Below are 24,459 nucleotides of genomic sequence, written 5' to 3'. Positions count from 1 at the left end.
TACATTGTACAATTTTTTATATGTATATATACATACATACAGTGGGGCAAAAAAGTATTTAGTCAGCCACCAATTGTGCAAGTTCTCCCACTTAAAAAGATGAGAGGCCTGTAATTTTCATCATAGGTACACTTCAACTATGACAGACAAAATGAGAAAAAAAATCCAGAAAATCACATTGTACAATTTTTTATGAATTTATTTGCAAATTATGGTGGAAAATGAGTAAGTTCAATCTTGGTTTCATCAGACCAGAGAATCTTGTTTCTCATGGTCTGAGAGTCCTTTTGGTGCCTTTTAGCAAACTCAAAGCGGTCTGCCATGCGCCTTTTACTGAGGAGTGTCTTCCGTCTGGCCGCTCTACCATAAAGACCTGATTGGTAGAGGGGTGTAAACATGGTTGTCCTTCTGGAAGGTTCTCCCATCTCCACAGAGGAACTCTGGAGCTCTGTCAGAGTGACCAAAGCCCTTCTCCCCCGATTTCTCAGTTTGGCCGGGCGGCCGGCTCTAGGTAGAGTCTTGGTGGTTCCAAACTTCTTACATTTAAGAAGGATGGAGGCCACTGTATTCTTGGGGACCTTCAATACTGCAGACACTTTTTGGTACCCTTCCCCAGATCTGTGCCTCGACACAATCTGGTCTCAAGGGCTCTACAGACAATTCCTTCAACCTCATGGCTTGGTTTATGCTCTGAAATGCACTGTCAACTGTGGGACCTTATATAGACAGGTGTGTGCCTTTCCAAATCATGTCCAATCAATTGAATTTACCACAGGTGGACTCCAAGTTGTAAAAACATCTCAAGGATGATCAATGGAAACAGGATGCACCTGAGCTCAATTTTGAGTCTCATAGCAAAGGGTTTGAATAATTATGTAAACAAGGTATTTCTATTTTGAATACATTTTCAAAAATGTCTAAAAACCTGTTTTCGCTTTGCCATTGTGGGGTATTGTGTGTAGATTGATGAGTAAAAATGGTACTCCTTATTTTAATACATTTTAGAATGAGGCTGTAACATAACAAAATGTGGAAAAGGGCAAGGGGCCTGAATACTTTCCCGAATGCAAATACAATTTCCTGTCTGTCACTTTAAAGGTCTGCTTATCTGAATTCTTCCAGATCGGCTTTTAGTCCCAGCCGGAGGTATGTGTAAATGTGCTAATATCTGTATAATTTCATCAGCCTTCCAGGCCCAAATATCATCAACAGAGAGATGGCATAAATTCAACAGCTTGGTAAATGTTCATGTCATGTGAGGACATGGTACTAAAAAAGTCAGATTTATTTTTTAAAAGCTCATTGTTGATACAATCCTCCGTTTTGATATAGCCAGAACTGTAACATGATATTGAGATCACATCGATATACAAAATGGAGGCCATCCTAAAATCACCATCATGCTGGAATGTCTATATTGGACCAGGCTACACCAACAGCCTCCAAGCACAAGGCACAATGACTCAATGATCAAAACGTAAAGGTAGCTTATATGTGCGTCCATCATCATTCCTCTGATTCCAACACAGGATCAGTGGTAGGCTAAGAAGATCAATAGACCAAAGCTAGACAGATCTACTTCCAAACTTCACAGAGGAGATGGAGCTATTCTCAGCAGGTGCTGCTTCATGTTGTTCTCAGCACGAACACAACACTGTTCTATTATCATGGTTTTCTCTAACACTGAGAAATGGTTTCATCTCTTATTCAATTTGATTCATTTTGTGTTAAGCATTCAGCAATGGCTTCAATGTTCGCTAATTTGAAAGGTAGTAACATCATCTCACATGGATAGAAACTCAAGACATTTACCTGCCTTACACACCCCATAGTTTTAGTTTATGTCTGAAAACTATAGGCTATATAGGAAAGTATTGGATTATTCAAGGTTATTAGGACGAGTCAAATTCATTTAAGTACCTTTCTTTTTCCTACAAAAGAAATTACACAAAATTTAAAAAAAATGTATTTGCAAATGGTTTATACCACCAGTCAGGTCCTCAGCAGTTTTCCAGCAGGTTGTCATTCATATACAGTCACATCTGTTAGTTTCCAGTAGCCTACATTTGGCAATGGTAATTAACAGACCCATTATTAAACCTGTATGTGCTCCATAACTCATCCACCAAACCAGCCTGGATTCTGTTCACATCAACTCAAATAATTGATACATCCCCTCACACATGGTGCATCATTACCATTCTTCTGAAGTTTGTGAGTAAAGAAAAATGTGTATGTGCATCGTAATTGAATTAACATTATATCCAGAGTTTGAGACAAGTGTAAGACGTCATATACGGCAAATAATAAATAAAACAGGTAGCTAGGTATACAGTGAATGCAGTAGGTAAGAATATGTTAATTTTTTTTAAATGGAGTGAGTCAACTGGTTGTCCACTGAGCGAGGCCCGCCTCCATTGAGTGTTTAGTTAGTAGCCTAGTTGTGGTTCACTTCCACCAGAAGGTCTTTGTTATTCCCACCAGGTGTCCATCTTCCGTACCCTCACCCTCTGCTTGTAATGGTACTCCTTCAGGTGTTTCTTCAGGGTGTTGGGGATGGGCAGCACGTTGATGCCGTCGTAGGTGGTGCGGCTGCTGATCACCGCCCTGCACACGTGCTGCAGGCTGAAGGGCAGGGTGCGGTGGATGGGGTTGGACAGCAGAGGCTCGAAGAACATGCAGGAGTTGGGGTCCTTGTAGTGCTCCAGCAGCCCTGTGACGGTGGGCGCGTGGAACACACTTGGGTCGTGCACGTCGAAGCTGAAGTTGTGGTTCCACTGCTCGATGCGGGCGTGCAGCGAGCGGCCATAGCGGCGGAAGCTGACGGAGAAGAGGTAGTCTTCCTGGGCTGAGTCGCGGAGGAGGAAGGTGCCCTCTGGTTTGCCCTCCAGCAGAGTCTCGGCCTCATAGCGGTCCATCACACCCCAGTAGCAGGGTAGGTTAGTGATCTGCAACAGGTCAGGCACCAGACAGTGGATGTAGTCGATCTGGGTGTGGATGCGATAGCCGTCCTGAGTAGGGGGACCCTCAGCCTGGGGGACGGCAGCTCTGGTTGGCTGGACGCTGGCTGTGACCTGAGGGTCATCCACGGGGTCAGGGACAGAAGCAGCCTCACAGACAGGGACCAAGGCAGATGCAGAGGCAGAAGAGGAGGCAGCCACAGCCACTGCCTCATCCAGAGTGTCCAGACAGCTCTGCAGCAGGAGCTGGTGCTGCTGCTGCCTCTGGAGAAGCAGCTGCTGTTGCTGGTGAATGGTAGCCCTGTCGTCCCCTGCAAGCTCATTCATACCATGGGCCAGTTTGGGCCCCAGCTTGTACAGCGGGTTGATCTGGGCCGTCACCTCAAACGTGTGGATCTCTGCATTGGGAGGTGGCTCTACGCCTTGCTCAATGCTGATGCGCCTGCGCTCTCGTAACCGGTCATCCACATCCTCCACCACGGCGGCCATGTTTGAGGCAGAGGCACTAGTGCTGACCACCAAGGTGTCCACTATAGGAGGTGTGGAGATGGGGGCTGTGTGCTGCTTGATGAGGTACCACTTCTGAGCCAGCTCGGTGCCTGCAGCGAAGGGACAGTCGTCCAACATGAGTTCACTAAGGTGGATCTTGCGGCGTGAGGAGGCAGCAGCTGCAGCTTGTGGCATGAAGACCTGCTGAGTGGAACTGGACAATGATGGAGTGTTGGTCTTTATGGGGAAACACTGCCCCATAGCATCCTGAATCTTTTGGCGGAGTGTGCGACTGCCAGCTGCCCCCCTGCCCTCAGCCTCACTGGCTGGTGGCTCAAGTGTCCCCTGTGCCAGCCTGGCTGTCCCCCTGTCCTGGCTGAGTGAAGTGACCCCCTCCTGGCCCTGCCATCTCCTGCCCTCTTTCAGGGGAGAGGAGGAGCAGCGATCCCTGGGCTCTAGACCAGTCAGCAGATCCCCATACTCAAACCCATCGCTGACAGGCCGCTCCGCAGCTTGCTGCTCACGGGAAGTATGGCCTTTTTTCTTTCCTCTTCCACTGGCATCTCTTCTCTCCTCAGATCGGCTCTGTCTCACCTTGGGACGGGCGCCCCGCTCCCTGTCTTTCCCACGATCGCCTGACTCCTTCGGTTGAGACATGTCAGGTTAATTACAGGCTGGAATAATGGTAGTTGCAGTCAGGTCAGCTGCAGGGAAAATGTGACTGGTGATTTGTGGCTGCAGTCAGTTCTCAGAAGCAAGCCCTCCCATTCAGAATCTTTCCAACGGCTGTCAATAACATGTCCCATGCATCACTGTCAGTCACTTGGGGCTACAAGATAAACAAAAAAAGAGTTTCTCTTAGCTGCAGCAATTAGGAGCAAACAATTATATACACATTAAAAAGAAACTACGGCCTATGAGCAATATTGTTTATTAATAAAATTAACAAACAATGTAAACCTTTTTATAAGATTTTTTGTTGCTGCACCCTGACAGCAAAGACAGTTGGTACAGTCAATAAACAAGTCGTTGTCAATAACCCATTTTGTAGATCAGGGGTTCTCAAAGTGGGGTCCAGCAGGGGATCCACAGCCAGATCTCAAAATAAAAAATGGATTCTGATGGTGCAGGCATTTTATTGGTCAACAAAAGACAGATGGTATCTTGTCAAACTGACTGGGGCCAGCAAATCTCCTTGTCAAATTGACTGGGGTCCATCAAAAGGTAAGTGTCAAACTCAGCCCCAGTCAATTTTACAAGAGATTTGCTGGCTCCAGTCAATTTAATAAGAGATAGTCCGTCATAAGAATGCTATTTTGTGTGGCCAATAAAAAAATATGGTTTAACACTATCATTCCACTAGTACTGCAAATATACATATAGCTCCTTTAATCTAAAATTCATGTTCTTAACTCTGGGCAACATGGGCATGGGAGGCTCGCAGGGATATTATCCACAGAAGTCCACCATTTATACATTGTTCAACTCAACACTTCTTGTATTACCCTTAAAATGTTTCTCAACATAGATGCACTGTAATTCAAGCTTTGTAACTGCCATGAGACTGTGTAGAATTGCAGGATGAGGTTTAAAGCTTGCACAACAAAAAGGCTCTCTGCCTCATGATTTTTTGTTGTTGTAGAATTGCAGAAAATGAGCTTGAAACTGGGAAAATTATAACAATCAAAAATGTCGCAAAAACATTTCCTTCCTAGGGGCCGAGACTTGGTTCGTCCAGCCATGCACTGCCAAAGTCATAGTAAAAGTCCTTGTATCATATACTTTCTCACTCAAATTGTGTTCTGATTATGAGAGGGTTCCTGATAATTTTGCAGTGGTATAAGTACTTAAGTTGTAGTTTAAAAGTATTTTTACTTAAGTAGTTTTTGGGGGTATCTGTACTTTACTATTTGTATTCTTGACAACTTTAAACTTCACTACATTCCTAAAAAATATATACTTTTTACATGTTCGCTGACATCCAAAAAAAAACTACATTTTGAATGCTTAGCAGGACAGCGAAATGATCCAATTCATGCACTTAAAAGATTAAATCCCTCGTCATCCCTACTGCCTCTGATCTGGCAGACTCACCAAATACACATTCGTAATTTGTAAATGTCTGACTGGTGTTCCCCCCTGGCTAACCGGTAAATAAAATACAAATTAAAACGGTGATGTCTGGTTTGCTTAATATAAAAAAGTGCAATTACTTATACTTTTCCTTCTGATACTTTAGTATATTTGAGAAATTACACTTTTGATACTTAAGTATATTTAAAACCAAATACTTTTAGACTTATACTCAAGTAGTATTTTACTAGGTGACTTTCATTTGAGTAATTTTCTATTAAGGTAATCTTTACTTTTACTCAAGTATGACAATTAGGTAATTCACAGTGGTGGAAAAAGTACCTATCACAAAAGGGGTCCCGAGCTCCAGAAAGTTTGAGAACCCCTATAGCAGATAACTCCCTTCCTTGATAACGGAGATATACGCGTTCTTTTATAGTTGGATGCGATTGAAGCGGTGCCCCTGGCTAGCCAGTTAACGTTAGCTAGCTAAACGGCTTTGTAGCATTAGCCTAGCATCTATCTGAAACATTTCAGGCATCACTCTTTCCCTTAGCAAGACGCGTTAGCTTACGCTAACCTCAGAAAAAAACAATATCGAACATTTGTTTCATAACAAAAACGTTTTGAGGATGTCACACAGACCAACTAAAATGTGGTAAAACTAACTTGTTGAGCTAACGGAGAAGGAAAAATCCAGGGGAAAAAAAAGGTTGTCATTCTCAAATATTCGACAAGAATGTTTGTGAAGTCTCTCTTTATTTGCCCGTATTGTTATACTGTAATGCAAATGTGTTATAATTTTGATTAGATCAATTTACTTACCTTAAAAAAACTGTATTCTTTGCTGCTCTCCAAAGATAGCTAGTTAGTAATGTTAAAACCAGGAAACTGAAACGTTCACAACCCGGAAGCACAAATCCTTTTCAAAATAAAAGCCCACATAGTAACGAGGTTAATGTAATCCATAAAACAGGACATTTTAAATCAAACGTATTGAAAATGGATGAATGCACAGGCAGTTGATATGTTGTAGCATGTACATTTTGAATGAGTGGGTCTCCTGATGTTGACTAGCTTTGCATGTAGTGTACTGCAATGGAATGTACTGACAACACCATCACATTCCAAACGTCATACACACTTAATGAGTAACCCATACTCATAGGTATGAGAAATAAATTACCTATGATACGGCTGTAACTAACCGTTGCAAAGTGTCTTAAATAATATATTCTAAATTGTGAATAAAAGGAAACACTGATACCACAAACATGAGTCACGTAGCAAAAAAAATGTAACTTTTATTTGGACTGTCCATCTGATCAATACTGTAGTTCAGATCATTCAAACAATGTGTGACAGTAAAAAAGTAGCCTGTGTAAGCATGGGGTGCAAACTGTTCATTCATAAAACATTAGAAAAATGTTTGGGGAGTCATTAGAATTAAATATAAATTGTACAAGACAGAGATGCAAAACAAAAGCCTACAACATACTGCTTATTTATTATGCCAGGCAGGGACATTGACCACAACTGACAGGCCACTTGGGAGAAGGGGTCTCATGTATGACAGGCTGGCTATGTACCTCATAATTCTGCTTGGCATGTGAAAATAAAGCCAGACTCATGAAGTGCATTTTCTAACCAATTTCACGCTTCACTGAAATGTAAACACGGGGGTAAACATATTCCTTGGCCGTTGTTAGTGTTGGGCTAGACTTGCACATCTACTATTATGACTCAGATTGGCTATTTCATCCCCCTCTGCATCCTAAACCACTGGCATGTGCAAAGTCAATTTAGCCTCGCCTAAAGAACTAAGACTTTTCTTCAACGGGACTGGCTACCCCTTACGTGGAGGAATTACTTCAGGTGCCATTGTATGTATTGAGACAGGGAAAGGAAATGACAACCTGAGCCATATTACATGTCATGCTAGTATCAATTTAATAGCTTAGCTTGAGATCTAATAGCTTAGATTGGTTGCCTATCTAAATTCACGAACATTTTTTTAACCATTCTACTCTCCTTGTGGGAATGAATCTAATGTATTCATAAAGTCATATCTATCCAAGAGCCAGCTCAGAGGATAACCATGACTAGGACACTACACAGGCTCAATAGCCAAATCAGAGAGAGGAAGCTGTCGCTGTGCATTTCAGGTGACATCAACTGTTAATCAGCCTGCGGCATCTGACAGTTCAAACCCACAAGGCCAGGCAATATCAGTCTTCACTTGCCACTCAAACATTTTAGGAGCGCAGAGCAAAGGGTACACAACATACCCTCATACAGGTCTCACTCACTAGACACGATCTAGTCTAGTGAGAATCATGATTACAGCGAGTAGATAAGCAGCTGAACTGAGGGGGTAGAAGGCATCTGTCATTCTCTACCCAGCCCTCATGTGGTAGAAGGCTTAGCTACGTGCTTTAGGCCTTACATACTGAGGAGACAGCATATTTACGAGCACTGAAGTGCCAACAGTCTTATTTTCAGACCCATCATTACACATCACAGAAAATGAAATGGGCACTGCCAGAGGGAGGTAAACAGTGCTATTAGGAAGAATCGACATTGAACTCCAGTCCCATCATATCTGCTCTCTGGAGGATTTGTAGACATTAAGCACTACCTTGACTGTGCCACACTGCCCTCTCTCAATATCTACAACAATCGTTCAATTAGTGTGGGAGAAAACATGCAATTCTAGAAAAAAAACAGATAAGTTCTTAAAATGAAGGGAGTAGTAAAAAAAAAAAAAGTAATAAAAGTCATGCTGGTAAATAACCATGTTTACTAAACAAATAGACCAGCTATGGCTCTGCAGAAATAAAATGCTAATGGATATCCCTGCCTCGTGATGCAACCAAAGGTGATCCAAACGTTAAGACCATATACATACATGCACCTCCGCTCTGCCACAATCAAAGACAGGTTGTATAAGAGTTTCTGATTCAACACTGACACCACAAAATAAGTGTTAGGGTTTTACAACTGGAACACATAAAGAGACCCAAACAGGACATATTTCAAGCACCTTAAAATATAAGACAGAATAGATTCACACCCTAAGCTTTCTTACAGGTGCACTGGGGTTGGACAGCCTTCCTGTTTAGATTAAGCCACCGCGAGATATGAAAACGTACCACAATCCAGGGATGAGAAATAGCTGCTGTGGCTACTGCTAGCTAGCAGGACGACAAACGGCAGTTTACATTTCTCACCCCTGGATTGAGGTAAAGTTTCCGAGCCATATCTCACACCGGCTCCGCTGTGGCTTAATCTAAACAGGAAGGCTGTCCAACCCCATTGCAGCTGTAAGTAAGAGCAGGGTGGGAATTATTCTGGCTACTTAAAAAGTATGATTCTGCAGATCTCCACACAGGCTATGTTGAGGAGAGGGCAGGGTGAGGAGGTGGGTACTGGTTCATTCTGAGTGGCAGAGACAGTGCTTCCTTTGCATTTTTCAGAACCAGTCATAATGGGGCCTCAGGGTAGAAGGTGAATTCATTAAGCTTCCTCACCCAGTATAACATAGGGAGGTAACTACTTGAACACACATGCACCAACAGCTCCCCTCAGATTTTTTTTTCATTTTCTTTACCAATGCAAGTTCTCACAGCCCCCACAGAAGAAACCTCACCAGTCCTTATTCCACATATGTGGGATTTTCCCTCTGCCCTTAACTTGCAAAGGAGATTCATCATCATTTTTGTAGTAGGGCAAAAATATCAATGCGGACAAGTTGCAGCTGGCATGCTACGTTCAAACCGCCATTGTTTTAACAATTACCATGTCTAAAGTCGCATTGGCCACTCCAAACATCAGTCTAACATAGGTATTCACACAGAGCCCTTCTCTTTGGCCTAGTAGAGGTGAAGAGGTGTCAGAGCCAGTAATACCCATGTTGGGTACGTGAGGGGAATGAGCCAGGGTGTTGGTGTGTCCACTGTCAGGGCCTAACTAGCTCTGGCTGTAGCAGGGTAGTTGTTTAGACAGCTGTAGTTGTGTTCAAGGATCAGAGCCATACTACAGGCTGGTCATACGTGTGAGTAATTTCTGTTCTAGTGCCCAATTGGGAGGCCAAGTGCCTGACCATACAGTTAAAGTATCTGGGGGTGTGAGGCGTGGCTCTGCATGGATTTTTTTTCAGGGAGGAAAAGGGGAGAAACATTTAAGTTAGAACCCCCTTAAGACAGCACCAATCCTCCATGTTCCTCTCAAAGCTCAACAGTCAGAGCATCAATCTGCTCCTTTTAATGTCACAGTCCTGCAGAAGACATGGAGCAGGTTGCACAAGTAACCTCTTCTCCCTCCTGTAATATAATAGTCATCTGTATTCCATTTATAATAAACTCAGTTAAGTATAATAAAGTAGAAAAATATCAGAGAACATATACACTGTTAGTTGTCGTTTTGTAGTGACCATTTCGCTTTCTTTTTTAAGCATATATTTTTGTGCTGGGCAAGAGGAACTGAACAGGCCTCAGTTGAAGTGAAGTGTCAGTTTGGTTTCTTCCTTTCACTGCTTTTAATTTCATATTGTTGATGTTCGGTCCATTCCATCTACAGGAAGGAGGATTGGGAAAAAAATAAACATGTATTTTGATTTCAAATCGTAACATTATTTCACTCTCTGCCTACTCCAAGTGACACCTTTCAATAACATCAGAAAATTCCAGGAAACCTAAATGTGGTTTAAAATATCACTGTCATACTTCCAAGAAGTTGCATGTGGGAGTGTACGGCATGTGTTTTCACTCACCCCCTAAGGCATGCTCTGTCATACTGAGGCACAGTGACTCCAGGGTGGGGTTGATCTCCAGGTCTGCACCTGGAACTTGGCATTCTGGGAGAGGAGAGACAGGTCACTCAGTTATCTGGACCATTAATCACACTTTAAAAACTGACAGATGCATTAAATATGGAGCCGTGTGAATGCGTGTGTATGCAGATGTTGGTGGAATGCGTAAGCCAGTGTAAAATTGGGTTTTAAGGCTGTGGGTGAGATGTATAAAGGCTGTGTATGATTGGGTTTGGAAGGAGATGTCGCTGGGATATTAAAGGAAATGTGAATGGAGGGTATGTGTAAAAAGACAGTGGGAATAGACATTGGAGCAAGGTATGTGTAAGATGATGTTTACAACTCTAATTCTCTTTCTTTCTCTCTCGGAGGACCTGAGCCCAAGGACCATGCCTCAGGACTACCTGGCATGATGACTCCTTGCTGTCCCCAGTCCACCTGGCCGTGCTGCTGCTCCAGTTTCAACTGTTCTGCCTGCGACTATGGCACCCTGACCTGTTCACCGGACGTGCTACCTGCCCCAGACCTGCTGTTTTCAACTCTCTGGAGACAGCAGGAGCGGTAGAGATACTCTGAATGATTGGCTATGAAAAGCCAACTGACATTTACTCCTGAGGTGCTGACCTGTTGCACCCTCGACAACTACTGTGACTATAATTTTTTTGATCATGCTGGTCATTTATGAACATTTGAACATCTTGGCCATGTTCTGTTATAATCTCCACCCAGCACAGCCAGAAGAGGACTGGCCACCCCTCATAGCCTGGTTCCTCTCTAGGTTTCTTCCTAGGGAGTTTTTCCTAGCCACTGTGCTTCTACACCTGCATTGCTTGCTGTTTGGGGTTTTAGGCTGGGTTTGAGATATCAGCTGATCTAAGAAGGGCTATATAAAAGCATTTGATTTAGAAGTGATTGGGGTAATATTTGGGGGAAGGGGGTGCTAGGATCCTACCTTGCTGCTGGAACAGGAGCATGGTTTGCGGGGAGGTGTGGACAGGGAGTGAGTGGGTCCGTTGCACGGAGCTGCGACTCTGGCTTGGCATGCTGTTGCTGCCTCCAGGGTTGGCAAACCACAGGTTCTACAGAGACAACAGAACATCAACTCTCATCAAACATGTTGTACACTGTGTTAGTCTTCCCAGCACAATGATTACAGAGAGACTCTTCCAGCTATGATAATGAACCAATGCATATCAAAATGCAGTGCCTAACCCACATGTTGCCCTGGGTATTGCATTGATTAACCTGTCAACACTTGTGGTTGCACTTGTTAATCTGTCAAAACAAATGTTGTCTAAGGATAGTTCATCACTATGTGGGTATAATAACATGTAGATCAATATAATCTAATGTCAAATCTAATGTTGGCTAACTAGCTGCAACCCTCAATGACAGACTTCTTAGAAAATGTATTACCTTGTGAATGATTGACTTTTCTACATGTAAACTTCAGTGGCTATATTCAATGCCCCCAGACTATATGACATCCCATCCTATGACTAACCTGTCTGCCCTGGCCTGGCAGTGTGGGGCTGGTGAGGGTGTGGCGAGGGGAGGCAACCCCGATGCCACCTGGACTCAGGAGACCCATGCGCCCGGCAGTGAGGCCACGAGGGGGCAACTGGAATGACCTCTGCCCCCTACGTGCCAGACCCCCAGCACTCACAGAGCCTGCTGTGGGGAGGGAGTTGGAACCATATGCCCAGCTAGAGGAGACAGAGAGAACAGTTATCAGACAGAACCCTGTAGGACATCCAGCTAGAGAGGAGGCAGAGAGAACAGTTATCAGACAGAACCCTGTAGGACATCCAGCTAGAGAGGAGGCAGAGAGAACAGTTATCAGACAGAACCCTGTAGGACATCCAGCTAGGACATCCAGCTAGAGAGGAGGCAGAGAGAACAGTTATCAGACAGAACCCTGTAGGACATCCAGCTAGAGAGGAGGCAGAGAGAACAGTTATCAGACAGAACCCTGTAGGACATCCAGCTAGAGGAGACAGAGAGAACAGTTATCAGACAGAACCCTGTAGGACATCCAGCTAGAGAGGAGGCAGAGAGAACAGTTATCAGACAGAACCCTGTAGGACATCCAGCTAGAGGAGGCAGAGAGAACAGTTATCAGACAGAACCCTGTAGGACATCCAGCTAGAGAGGAGGCAGAGAGAACAGTTATCAGACAGAACCCTGTAGGACATCCAGCTAGAGAGGAGGCAGAGAGAACAGTTATCAGACAGAACCCTGTAGGACATCCAGCTAGAGAGGAGGCAGAGAGAACAGTTATCAGACAGAACCCTGTAGGACATCCAGCTAGAGAGGAGGCAGAGAGAACAGTTATCAGACAGAACCCTGTAGGACATCCAGCTAGAGAGGAGGCAGAGAGAACAGTTATCAGACAGCTAGAGAGGAGAACAGTTATCAGACAGAACCCTGTAGGCAGAGAGAACAGTTATCAGACAGAACCCTGTAGGACATCCAGCTAGAGAGGAGGCAGAGAGAACAGTTATCAGACAGAACCCTGTAGGACATCCAGCTAGAGAGGAGGCAGAGAGAACAGTTATCAGACAGAACCCTGTAGGACATCCAGCTAGAGGAGGCAGAGAGAACAGTTATCAGACAGAACCCTGTAGGACATCCAGCTAGAGGAGGCAGAGAGAACAGTTATCAGACAGAACCCTGTAGGACATCCAGCTAGAGAGGAGGCAGAGAGAACAGTTATCAGACAGAACCCTGTAGGACATCCAGCTAGAGGAGGCAGAGAGAACAGTTATCAGACAGAACCCTGTAGGACATCCAGCTAGAGGAGGCAGAGAGAACAGTTATCAGACAGAACCCTGTAGGACATCCAGCTAGAGGAGGCAGAGAGAACAGTTATCAGACAGAACCCTGTAGGACATCCAGCTAGCTAGAGGAGGCAGAGAGAACAGTTATCAGACAGAACCCTGTAGGACATCCAGCTAGAGGAGGCAGAGAGAACAGTTATCAGACAGAACCCTGTAGGACATCCAGCTAGAGAGGAGGCAGAGAGAACAGTTATCAGACAGAACCCTGTAGGACATCCAGCTAGAGGAGGCAGAGAGAACAGTTATCAGACAGAACCCTGTAGGACATCCAGCTAGAGGAGGCAGAGAGAACAGTTATCAGACAGAACCCTGTAGGACATCCAGCTAGAGGAGGCAGAGAGAACAGTTATCAGACAGAACCCTGTAGGACATCCAGCTAGAGGAGGCAGAGAGAACAGTTATCAGACAGAACCCTGTAGGACATCCAGCTAGAGAGGAGGCAGAGAACCCTGAACAGTTATCAGACAGAACCCTGTAGGACATCCAGCTAGAGGAGGCAGAGAGAACAGTTATCAGACAGAACCCTGTAGGACATCCAGCTAGAGAGGAGGCAGAGAGAACAGTTATCAGACAGAACCCTGTAGGACATCCAGCTAGAGGAGGCAGAGAGAACAGTTATCAGACAGAGCCCTGGGGGACATCCAGATGGATATTTTATTTTTTAATTTTTAATTGTACCTTTATTTAACTAGGCAAGTCAGTTAAGAACAAATTCTTATTTTCAATGACGGCCTAGGAACAGTGGGTTAACTGCCTGTTCAGGGGCAGAACGACAGATTTGTACCTTGTCAGCTCGGGGGTTTGAGCTTGCAACCTTCCGGTTACTAGTCCAACGCTCTAACCACTAGGCTACCCTGTCGCCCCAGAGAGAGACTCTCAGCTGCCAAAGCAGGAGAGTGATAGATCAAAAGGAGAAGAGAAGTCCAGTTATCTTACCCTTTCTGTCGGTACACAGGCATGTCCAGCATGGCTTTTCTTGGGAACAGGCGGAGCAGTTTGAGAACCTGCTGCTTCCAGGAGACCAGTCTCTTCCTCTGAGTCTCTGTGAAAGCCTGAAATAGAGAGAGAATGAAATAAATGAGGTAAGAGATGTAAGAGAGAGAAATTGAGAGGTAACAGAGAGAGAGGAGAGAGACTGAGAGGTAAAAGAGAGTGAAACCCTGCTCCTGATGATTTCAAACTGCTAGCTAGAGACAGCAAATACTTCACCCCAGTTGAGATACATATTTTAATTGGCGAGTGAGAAAGAGAGCGAGCAAGAGACAGGTTTTTGAACTCCTGGTAATGGTTCAAACATAGCAGCAAAAAAAAATCAACCTTATATTTCTTTCTTAGTGCAGTGAAAGTTCTATGTAACATACCAGTGAGAGGAGCAGTAGGTGTTGTTACACATCATTTGCAGCCTAAACCACCAGCTAGCTGTATGTGAAAAGGTTGAAATGTTTATTTTCTAGATGTGATTCTGTGCTGTCTCACCTCATGTGTCAGACATTTCTCAATGAGCTGCAGGTAACAGCTGATATTCTCCTCGTCCGGCCTGGACACCAGTAGTTGAGTGCACACTGCAACACATGGACAGGAGGTTCACACAATGTTACATTACACCCACCCCCTCCAACACTCATTCCTAACAAAACACACCAGCACATCATACATCAACAACAAACAAGCTCAACAATTGTCCAAATGCACAATACACATGTACTCAGCCATGTAAAAGCCTTGTCTTTTTTTACCTTTACCCATGACACGTGTGAACTGGCCAGCAATGTCGCGGTCTGAGATGGGTGTGGCTGAGGACTCCCCGTCGCAGGGAGGGGGGTTGTGGGGCTGGAAGCCCTCCTGGGCCAGGTCCTTGTCCTCCCCAGGGTTGGAGTGGTCTGAGGGGGATCCAGTCCCCTCCATATCTCTGTGGGAAACACTGGGAGGGCTGTAGCTGTAGACCTTGATGGGGGTGATGATAATCTGCTGTAGCTCCTGTAGGGCGTTACGCAGGTTGCCCCCCTCCAATATATCCTGTTGGATCAATCATAGCATTATCTTATTAGCAAAGCTGTCTTGAGGTGTGACAGGAAACTGTCATGGAACTCGCTGCTCAACTTCTCATTTGAAGAAAATGTGAGTGGTAGCATATCTACACTATTTGTGATTATTATAGTGGATATGGTCATTTACATTTCATTATTTTTTTCCCATCTAAGGCACAGGGATCCAAATGGAAACTAACAGTTAAGTTGTTGAGAACAACATTACCAGATAAAAATGCATCTGAAATGCTTTAAAAATAATAGTGGTGAGAGCATGTGGTTTACCTTCTCTAAAGACTTGAGAACGCTTGGCCTCTCCCTCAGCTTCTGGACACTCAGGGCTATCTTGTGCCGCGCACCTTTGGTCACATTCTGGACAAAGAGTTAAAAGGAGAAATCACTGCTCACAGCAACACGGACATCCAGATATCCAGTTACTAAATAACACTCCTGATCACCATCGGTTTCATTAAAGCTATGGAGCAGAGCCAAGACGGCATCGTTTATCTGCGCGGGGAGGCTGTGTATAACTGTAGAGTGCAGCTGATGCTTCATTTCATGGCTCATTGAGTGCCGAGGTATGACTATGCTGGAGGACAATACACAGGCCATATCTATTCAGCCCTGATGAGGAAGGCAGGGAAAAGAGAGGACTAACAAGAGAAGCTGACCAACCTGTGACAAACGATGACAAACCTGTGACTCCAGGTGGTGCTCTGTCAGAATCATCATCTCCTCATAAGTCATCTGGGAGAAAAGTGCTGCGTACTTATGAAGACGGAGGCTCTTCAGCCACATGGGCACATCTGAAACAGAAAGTAGAAAAACAACATGCTCATAAGTTGTTATTCTTCTCCTGTTGAGTCCTTTTAACTCTAGTCCAAGAACAATGAGAAGGAAAGAACTACCAAATAATAGACACTACTGTGGAATGCTTGACGCATCTGTGCAGTGCATGTCAAAATAAACACTTCAGATCTATTTGTTGGAGAACGCTGTCCCACATATTTTCATGGACATCTGGAGCACAAACAAACAAACTTAAACTCTATAGCATCCCACTGAAAAGGCCATTCCACCATTGCCAAGTGCAGTAGCCGTTGGCATGTCATGACTTTTCCCAGAGAAAATACCAACAATGTAACCGCTTTGAACCCTTGGCGTGTTATGGTTGACCTCCTGACCTTTCATGCCACTGCCGTCCTCCTGGAAGGTGTTTCTGGAGCCCTGGTCCTCAGTCTGCTCGCTGCCTGAGGATGCCACACTACTCTGGGGGGACAGGGGGGCGTGGTCAAAAGCCTGTCGCCCCCCCAGGTCATCCTGGCTCAGCCAATCTGCGCCACAGACCTGGGGACTGGAGGGGATCAGGGACAAGGACCTCTTCAGAGGACTGGGCTGGCCCATCTGACCCATGCCTGGCAGGGCACACAGGAGGGGCAGGATGTTATAGATAATCGCAGTAAACCATCCCTTTAATGAAGGCTAGGCCTATACAGAGAGAATATTTACAAAGACGTGACAATCATGACAAAGATCACAAACTAAATAGTTGAGCATGATTACATAACTGAGATAACGACAAAAAGTTATATTGTATGTTTAGTATATTCCTATTCACCTCAACATATCCTCGACCATTTCTCTCCCTCACTCTGGCTTGGTAGGAGATGTGAGCCACTGACCTGCATTGTTGCTGTTGATGGGCGAGGACATCCCGCCCTGGAAAGACATGTGTCCATTCTGCCCTGCAGGGGAGGAGCTGGAGGAGGGGGGCTTGTCCAGCCAGCCGTGGCCAGGGTCCAGGCCCTCCGCGGAGCCCGGCCACTCATCTGAACCCTGACGGGGGTGGTAGGGGCCGGAGGGGGGCCGGGAGGAGGGCCCTGGGTAGCCGCTGGAGAGGTGCTCCTCCAAGTGGTTGAGCCACATGGCCAGCGAGGTGCGGTCGTCCAGGGTGGTGGCCGGGTGGATGAGGGCGTAGGACAGCAGCTGTCTGCTCTCCTCCACAAACAGGCTGCTCTCAATGGTATAGCTCAGCACCTTCTGCAGCAGCTTCATGTACTCACACTTGGCCTCGCTGTTACGGGGCTGCAGCAGGGGTAGGTGGGACAACAGCAGGGACACCGCCTTCTCCATGGGCTCCTGGTGCCACTGGCTCACAATGTCTAGAGAGGGGAGGGACAGTTAATTACATGTAAAAATACATTTTCACAGGTTGTAGGTCTATCTGTTACAAGGTTTTTACACTTTAAGATAAGGTGTACCGGTAATGACACATGGCTAATCCAATAGGGTTTCAAATGTATCCTTCAGAAATCGGCAGTCATTAACCACCTGCATTGTTGGCCTCAGCCTCCAGGATGTGGATCTCAGTGCAGTCTGCCAGCCAGTGCTCCAGGCAGATGTGCAGGAAGCGGGCCTGGGTACGAGACGCTCTCTTCAGCAAGGAAAGAAGCGCCACCGTCTGCTCACACTCGTTCCAGCCCTTGAACCAGTCCGTCAGGATGCCCACCTGGTCTCGGAACATCATGGCGCTTTCCCAACAGGAAGGAGGGTGGGAATATGTGGGTGGGGGGTTAGGGGGAAGACTGCTTGCTCACACACAGGTTCACTCTGGCCCCGCTCAGCGGCTGCTTTTACACAACAGTCCTGGGATCCCCTCAAAGTAGAGCGAGGGGCCCTCACATGGTTCAGGTGCAGGAGATGGGGGTACTGAGGGGGGGGGCGTGTTAAATCCAGCTGGTTGTGTCAGACAGAAGGAGGGTTCTCTCTCAGGTGCATCAGTGTCAGCATCATCCAAATCCTAACAAATCAACAGGGAAAAGTACATAAGGTACACTGAAAAAAATATATAAACGCAACATGAACCGTGTTGGTTCTATGTTTCATGAGCTGAAATAAAAGATACCAGAAATATTCCATACACACAAAAAGCTTATTGCTCTCAAATTTTGTGCACAATTTTTTTTAACATCCCCCTTAGTGAGCATTTCTCCATCACCAAGATAATCCATCCAGCTCATAGGTGAGGCATATAAAAAAGCTGATCATTACACAGGTGCACCTTGTGCTGGGGACAACAAAAGGCCACTAAAATGTGCAGTTGAAATCAAACTGTCACATGCGGCGAATACAACAAATGTAGACATTACAGTGAAATGCTTACTTACAAGCCCTTAACCAACAATGCAGTTCAAGAGTAAGAAAATATTTACCAAATAAACTAAAGTAAAAAATTAAATATAAAAATAATAAAAAGTAACAATAACATAAGAATAAAGAGTCTATATACATTGAGTACCGGTACCGAATCAGTGTGCGGGGGTACAGGTTAGTTAAGGTAATTTGTACATGTTGGTAGGGGTGAAGTGACGATGCATAGATAATAAACAGCAAGTAGCAGCAGTGTACAAATCAAATGGGGGGGGGTCAATATAAATAGCCCGGTGGCCATTTGACTAATGTTCAGCAGTCTTATGTCTTGGGGGTAGAAGCTGTTAAGGAGCCTTTTGGTTCTAGACTTGGCGCTCCAGTACCGTTTGCCGTGTGTGCGGTAGCAGAGAAAACAGTCTATGACTTGGGTGACTGGAGTCTCCGACAATTTTATGGGCTTTACTCTGACACCGCCTATTATATAGGTCCTGGATGACAGGAAGCTTGGCCCCAGTGATGTACTTGGGCCGTACGCACTACCCTCTGTAGCACCTCACGGTCAGATGCCGAGCAGTTGCCATACCAGGCAGTGATGCAACCAGTCAAGACGCTCTCAATGGTGCAGCTGTAGAACTTAGAGGATCTGGGGACCCATGCCAAATCTTTTCAGTCTCCTGAGGGGGAAAAAGGTTTTTCGTGCCATCTTCACGACTGTCTGGGTGTGTATGGACCATGATAGTTAATTGGTGATGTGGACGCCAAGGAACTTGAACACACTCAACCCGCTCAATTACAGCCCCGTCGATGTTAATGGGGAACTGTTCCAGCCACCTTTTTCTGTCTACGATCAGCTCCTCTGTCTTGCTCACATTGAGGGAGAGGATGTTATCCTGGCACCACACTGCCAGTTCTCTGACCTCCTCCCTATAGGCTGTCTCATCGTTGGTGGTGATCAGGCCTAAAACTGTTGTGCCGTCAGCAAATGGTGTTGGAGTAGTGTTTGCCAACGCAGTCGTGGGTGAACAGGGAGTACAGGAGGGGACTACGTACACACCCATGAGGGGCCCCAGTGTTGAGGATCAGCGTGGCAGACATGTTGTTGCCTACCCTTACCACCTGGAGGGCGGCCCATTTGGAAGTCCAGGATCCAGTTGCAGAGGAAGGTGTTTAGTCCCAGGGACCTTAGCTTGGTGATGAGCTTTGAGGGCACTATGGTGTTGAACGCTGAGCTATAGTCAGTGACCAGCACTCTCACATAGGTGTTCCATTTGTCCAGGTGGGAAAGGGCAGTGTGGAGTGCGATTGAGATTGTGTCATCTGGATCTGTTGGGGAGGTATGCAAATTGGAGTGGGTCTAAGGTATCCGGGAGGATGCTGTTGATGTGAGCCATGACCAGCCTTTCAAAGCACTTCATAGCACTCACGTCGGTAGCCAAGGGGCGGTAATCATTTAGGCAGGTTACCTTCACTTCCTTGGGCACAGGGACTATGGTGGCCTGCTTGAAACATGTAGGTATTACAGACTCGGTCAGGGAGAGGTTGAAAATGTCAGTGAAGACACTTGCCAGTTGGTCCGCGCATGCTTTGAGTACACGTCCTGGTAATCTGTCTGGCCCCGCGGCTTTGTGAATGTTGACCTGTTTAAAGTTCAGCTACAGAGAGTGTTATCAAACAGTCATCCAGAACAGCTGGTGCTCTCATGCATGCTTCAGTGTTGCTTGCCTCGAAGCGAGCATAAAAAGGCATTTAGCTCGTCTGGTAGGATCACGTCACTGGGCAGCTCGCATCTGGGTTTCCCTTTGTAGCCCGTAAAAGTTTTCAAGCCCTGCCACATTCAACGAGCGTCAGAGCCGGTGTAGTAGGATTCAATCTTAATCTTGTATTGATGGTTCGTCTGAGGGCATAGCGGGATTTCTTATAAGCGTCTGGATTAGTGTCCCGCTCCTTGAAAGCGGCAGCTCTAGCCTTTAGCTCAATGTGGATGTTGCCTGTAATCCATGGCTTCTGATTGGGATATGTACGTACGGTCACTGTGGGGACGACGTCGTCGATGCACTTATTGATGAAACCGGTGACTGAGGTGGTATACTCCTTAATGCCATTGGATGATTCCCAAAACATATTCCAGTCTGTGCTAGCAAAACAGTCCTGTAGCGTAGCTTCTGTGTCATCTGACAACTTCCGTATTGAGCGAGCCACTGGTACTTCCTGCTTTAGTTTTTGCTTGTAAGCAGTTATCAGGAGGATAGAATTGTGGTCATATTTGCCAAATGGGAGGGCGGGGGAGAGCTTTGCATGCATCTCTGTGTGTGAAGTAAAGGTAGTCTAGAGTTTTTTTCCCCTCTGGTTGCACATTTGACATGCCGGTAAAAATTTGATTAAATTCATTTAAGTTTCCCTGCATTAAAATCCACGTTTGACAAAAAAACCTCACTCTTTTGTCCATAATATTAATCTCATCATGTAGGCCAGGGATGGGCAACTTTGATGGCGCCCTCCTCCCGCCCCCCAAAAACAGAACTCATAATGGGCCGCAGAGGGGCAGCAGGTAGCCTAGTGGTTAGAGAGTTGGGCCAGTAACCGGAAGGTTGTCAAGGTAAAAATCTGCCGTTCTGCCCCCCCCCCCGCACCTCTCTGATTCAAAAGGGTCGGGTTAAATGCAGAAGACACATTTCAGTTGGACAACTGACTAGGTACCCCCCTTTGCCTTTCCCTAGTGGCTCGTGGGTCTGCGTACACACATCCTAAAACATTTTACTGGCCCACCTCGTGACAGCGAAGGTTTTTTAAAAATACATTTTAAAGTTAATGTCCTGCAATTCTGCACATTTTGCCATGGGGCATAGAAATAATGTTGCCGTTTAAAGCAAGTTTGCTGCAATTCTACGCAATTCCATAACTAAGTTCATGCAATTCTAGTCATTTGCCATAGGGTGGAGGCAAATGTTAGCAGTTTTTAATATGATAACTAATGATCAATGGGCCCCACCCTATTTGGTATTTCAACCATGCTTACTACAAGTTTAGATAGCCGCCCCCTAGGCTAATTTACCGATCTAAAAACATTTTGCTGGCATGGGCTAAATGAGTGGCTGCTGATGCACAACCAAATTTCAAAATGGCACCTTGTGTATTCTTTTATTAATTGTCAACAGTAAGTTGAGACCTAGACGGAGTAACAAAAAAATGTTTTTTTTTGGTCAAGGGCCTACAAACAGGAGGACATGCGCGCCAGTCGCCCATCCCTGATGTAGGCTATACAAGTGCTCTCGCCAATAGCATGCAGATAGCTCTATTATCTAGAGGGCACGTGCCAATACCAGGGAGTGCACACTCGTTATACAACGCAAACATTTTCGGTGAGAAAACAAATCAGTAGAGTTAAAAATACAATAGAAACTCATTGTAATGTTTTATTCCATACATGGACATTTAACTGCAAAGGGTATTTTTATGTGCACTACCTCATCATGTACAGCCTTTTATCTGCAACAAGTCAATTTGATGGAAACATCTCTGGTATTAAAATGTGAATATTGTTTTAATGCTAATTTTTGAATATTCATATGAAACTGTCCCAAATTGGATAGAAACCTAGCTAGTATCACTCGGTTACCGTGGAATTGCCCTTCTACATTGTATAGACAGTGTAAAGATGGTCTCTGTACAACGCACTAATGCATATTCTTTATTTAGGCCAGCTAATCATAATGCAAGATAATCAGCTTCATGGTGAAGTGAAAGTAGAACACATGATTACCAGCATCATCAACACAGGTTACGGTAAAGAACTTCCATGCAGTATGCATGCACATTTATCCTGACCATTCAACCAACATCTGTGTACGTTTGATAAAGCCAACATCTAGGCCTAGCTGCCCGGTCAATCCATGAAAAAAAAGACTACATAATCTCCATGCAATCTGTCATGTATATTCTTAGCACAATACATAATATGTGATGACTTGCAATACAGCTTGTTACAGGGTAAAGTAATGACAGCTGTCATCCAACCCTCCCAGTATTGCAATGACCACCTGAATGGTGGGTATATACTGTAACTTGCAATGCCTAGTTGTTATGTAGCTAGGTTTACATAAATAAAACCAGACTGGTCTCGTAGACTAGACGTAACATAGTCAATGTAAATCCGAAGCGTTCAAATTAGTTATAATATGTTACGCTTGGTATGGTGAAATAAGACAGATGGTCAAGGAAAAAACAAAAGTCAAGCGGTTGATCGCGGTGGATGGGCTGGCCGGATAACGAGAACGTCTAGCAACCCAAAGGTTGAAACTTAAAATCTCATCAACGACAACTTTAAATAATTCGCAACTTTTCAACGAATTACTACTTTTTAACTACTTAGCATACCCAACCCCTAACCTTAATTAACCCTTTAACCTAACTCCTAAACTGAATTCCTAACTCTAACCCATAGCCGAGCTAATGTTAGTAAGCTAGTTATCGTTAGCCACCTAGCCAGAATTCGTAACACATCATACGAAATGGGTGTTGGACATCCACAAATTAATACATACCATACGAAAAGTGACATATACTAAATGGGTTGTCTCTGATTTACGTACAGAATAATACGAAATACTCAAACCAGCCCAGCTAGCTAACTAGAGATATCTGTCCAACTTGATTTGATCACAAAAGCAGAACGTTACGTTAGTAGCCAAGCTCTGGCTAGGTGGGGCTGTATTAGTAGTAACGTTACCTAGCTAACAAGTAAGAGGGGTGGTTATTCTAACTAGGCTAACGTTACCATAAGACACCAGTCCACTACCAAGTACCTACAGAGCTAATCATCTAGCTAGTTTGTTGGTAGAGATAGTTATCTAGCTAGCTAACGTTGGTAGCTATGTCAACTCACAATCAAACAAAATAGGGAATAAAACATTTTTACATTTAACGTTAGCTATCACAGCTAGATAACGTTAACTCGCAGCCTTACCTGTGGTAAGTTAGCTAACGTACGTTTGACCAGGCCATACATGTACTTAGCTCACGTAGTTAGCCAAGATAGTTGGTCAGAAAACGTAAAAACAAACCTGTGACAAAGGTGACGATTCCAGGGCACGGCTGTTGCAATCTACTGCACACGGGTTGATTTGATGGTCTGGGGCAGTTAGCTAGCTTAAAAACACCAGGCCTCTACGGATGGCTTTCACCATGTAAATGGACGAGGGATTCAGGATTGGTGTTGTTTTTCAGTAGCGACGTTGCTATTGGAATGTCGCTGCATTTCTCATCTCGTTAAACGATATTACAGTCCTCGCGTTGCAAAGGTCCTCCATGGTCCATTTTGCAAAAAAAAAAAAAACACGGCAGGTTACATAAATGATATCCACATCCCACCCTTCAACTTCAAGCGGTTGGTTTGTTTACCTTTGTGAATTGTCACTTGTTAGCTCCCTAACCGATTAGATAGCTAACGTAGCCGCTAAATCGCTAGCAAGTAGCTAACGTTATTTGCATCATTTATTAACGCTGGATGAGGCGAAGATTTCGATCCAACAGTTGTCGTTGATTGCTATGAAAATTATTTTCGGATTATTAAAAAAACAAAAACACATTTACAAGACTATCTATGTACAGAATATGTATTTGAACATAGAGAAATATGGAAAGTACGCTTGGCGATATCTAGCTAGACTACTTCGATTCAGACTTGAAGCAACGTCGGAAACTAACGTAATGGCTTTTGGGCGGGGTAAACAAAGAGAAAAGTGCCCCACCTAGCGGATGAAACGCACACACCACTCCTGGGCTGAAATTGATGGATATGATCACAGATTATCCATTATATTGAGCAGATACTAAAGTGGCCGCTAAAACAATGGAAATGCGTTTCTTATAAAAAGGAAGGCAGTCGGCAAGATCAGGTGGGACCATTCTAGCCAATGAGAGGGTAGATACGCGTGTGAATAAGAGGCACAACTCCAATATAACTGTTTTTTTTTCTCCAAAATTGCCATGATGTCACGTATCCTACTTATATCAGTACACTCTTAACATCCTAATGATTACGAAATTTATATTCGATCAAATAAGCCATGCATTTTTTCATGACCTCCATTCAAAATATCTTAGCTTGGTGA

The 24,459-nt window shown here is 44.8% G+C and overlaps 2 protein-coding genes across 4 annotated transcripts; both read right to left on the bottom strand.

The window, feature by feature from the left end:
- Window positions 1–1,239: 1,239 nt before the first annotated feature.
- Window positions 1,240–6,455, bottom strand: LOC112267121 (suppressor of cytokine signaling 5). The gene is made up of 2 exons (XM_024445211.2): window positions 6,348–6,455; window positions 1,240–4,278 (listed from the first exon to the last, which is right to left on the bottom strand). Exon 2 carries the CDS (start codon window positions 4,104–4,106, stop codon window positions 2,472–2,474), a length of 1,635 nt encoding a protein of 544 aa, XP_024300979.1. The 5' UTR covers window positions 4,107–4,278; window positions 6,348–6,455; the 3' UTR covers window positions 1,240–2,471.
- Window positions 6,456–6,801: 346 nt separating this feature from the next.
- LOC112267120 (protein Smaug homolog 2) lies at window positions 6,802–24,055 on the bottom strand. 3 transcript variants are annotated; one of them, XM_024445207.2, is made up of 13 exons: window positions 23,410–24,055; window positions 17,531–17,999; window positions 16,882–17,361; window positions 16,384–16,614; window positions 15,875–16,005; window positions 15,485–15,571; window positions 14,909–15,188; window positions 14,649–14,734; window positions 14,109–14,224; window positions 11,837–12,038; window positions 11,285–11,411; window positions 10,294–10,377; window positions 6,802–10,094 (listed from the first exon to the last, which is right to left on the bottom strand). In XM_024445207.2, exons 2-13 carry the CDS (start codon window positions 17,724–17,726, stop codon window positions 10,066–10,068), a joined length of 2,049 nt encoding a protein of 682 aa, XP_024300975.1. In that variant the 5' UTR covers window positions 17,727–17,999; window positions 23,410–24,055; the 3' UTR covers window positions 6,802–10,065. The 3 variants fall into 3 exon arrangements, with proteins under 3 accessions (XP_024300975.1, XP_024300978.1, XP_024300976.1); XM_024445210.2 differs by having other exon boundaries at window positions 15,896–16,005; XM_024445208.2 differs by having other exon boundaries at window positions 23,747–24,055.
- Between the last annotated feature and the right edge of the window lie 404 nt (window positions 24,056–24,459).

This window comes from Oncorhynchus tshawytscha, linkage group LG14, assembly GCF_018296145.1.
Source record: "Oncorhynchus tshawytscha isolate Ot180627B linkage group LG14, Otsh_v2.0, whole genome shotgun sequence".
Classification (NCBI taxonomy): domain Eukaryota; kingdom Metazoa; phylum Chordata; class Actinopteri; order Salmoniformes; family Salmonidae; genus Oncorhynchus; species Oncorhynchus tshawytscha.
Note: the sequence above shows the minus strand (reverse complement) of the source record. Positions and strands in the feature narration are given on the sequence as shown.

Bases quoted from the DNA above. Each gene is read 5' to 3' on its own strand.
- LOC112267121 (XM_024445211.2), bottom strand. From the start codon at position 4,106: ATGTCTCAACCGAAGGAGTCAGGCGATCGTGGGAAAGACAGGGAGCGG.
- LOC112267120 (XM_024445207.2), bottom strand. From the start codon at position 17,726: ATGATGTTCCGAGACCAGGTGGGCATCCTGACGGACTGGTTCAAGGGC. The intron at 11,412-11,836 runs GTTAGTCATAGG...TTGTCTCTGTAG, and splicing joins TGCCAGGCCAGGGCAGACAG to AACCTGTGGTTTGCCAACCC. The intron at 10,378-11,284 runs GTAGGATCCTAG...CTCCTCTCCCAG, and splicing joins GCTCCTGTTCCAGCAGCAAG to AATGCCAAGTTCCAGGTGCA.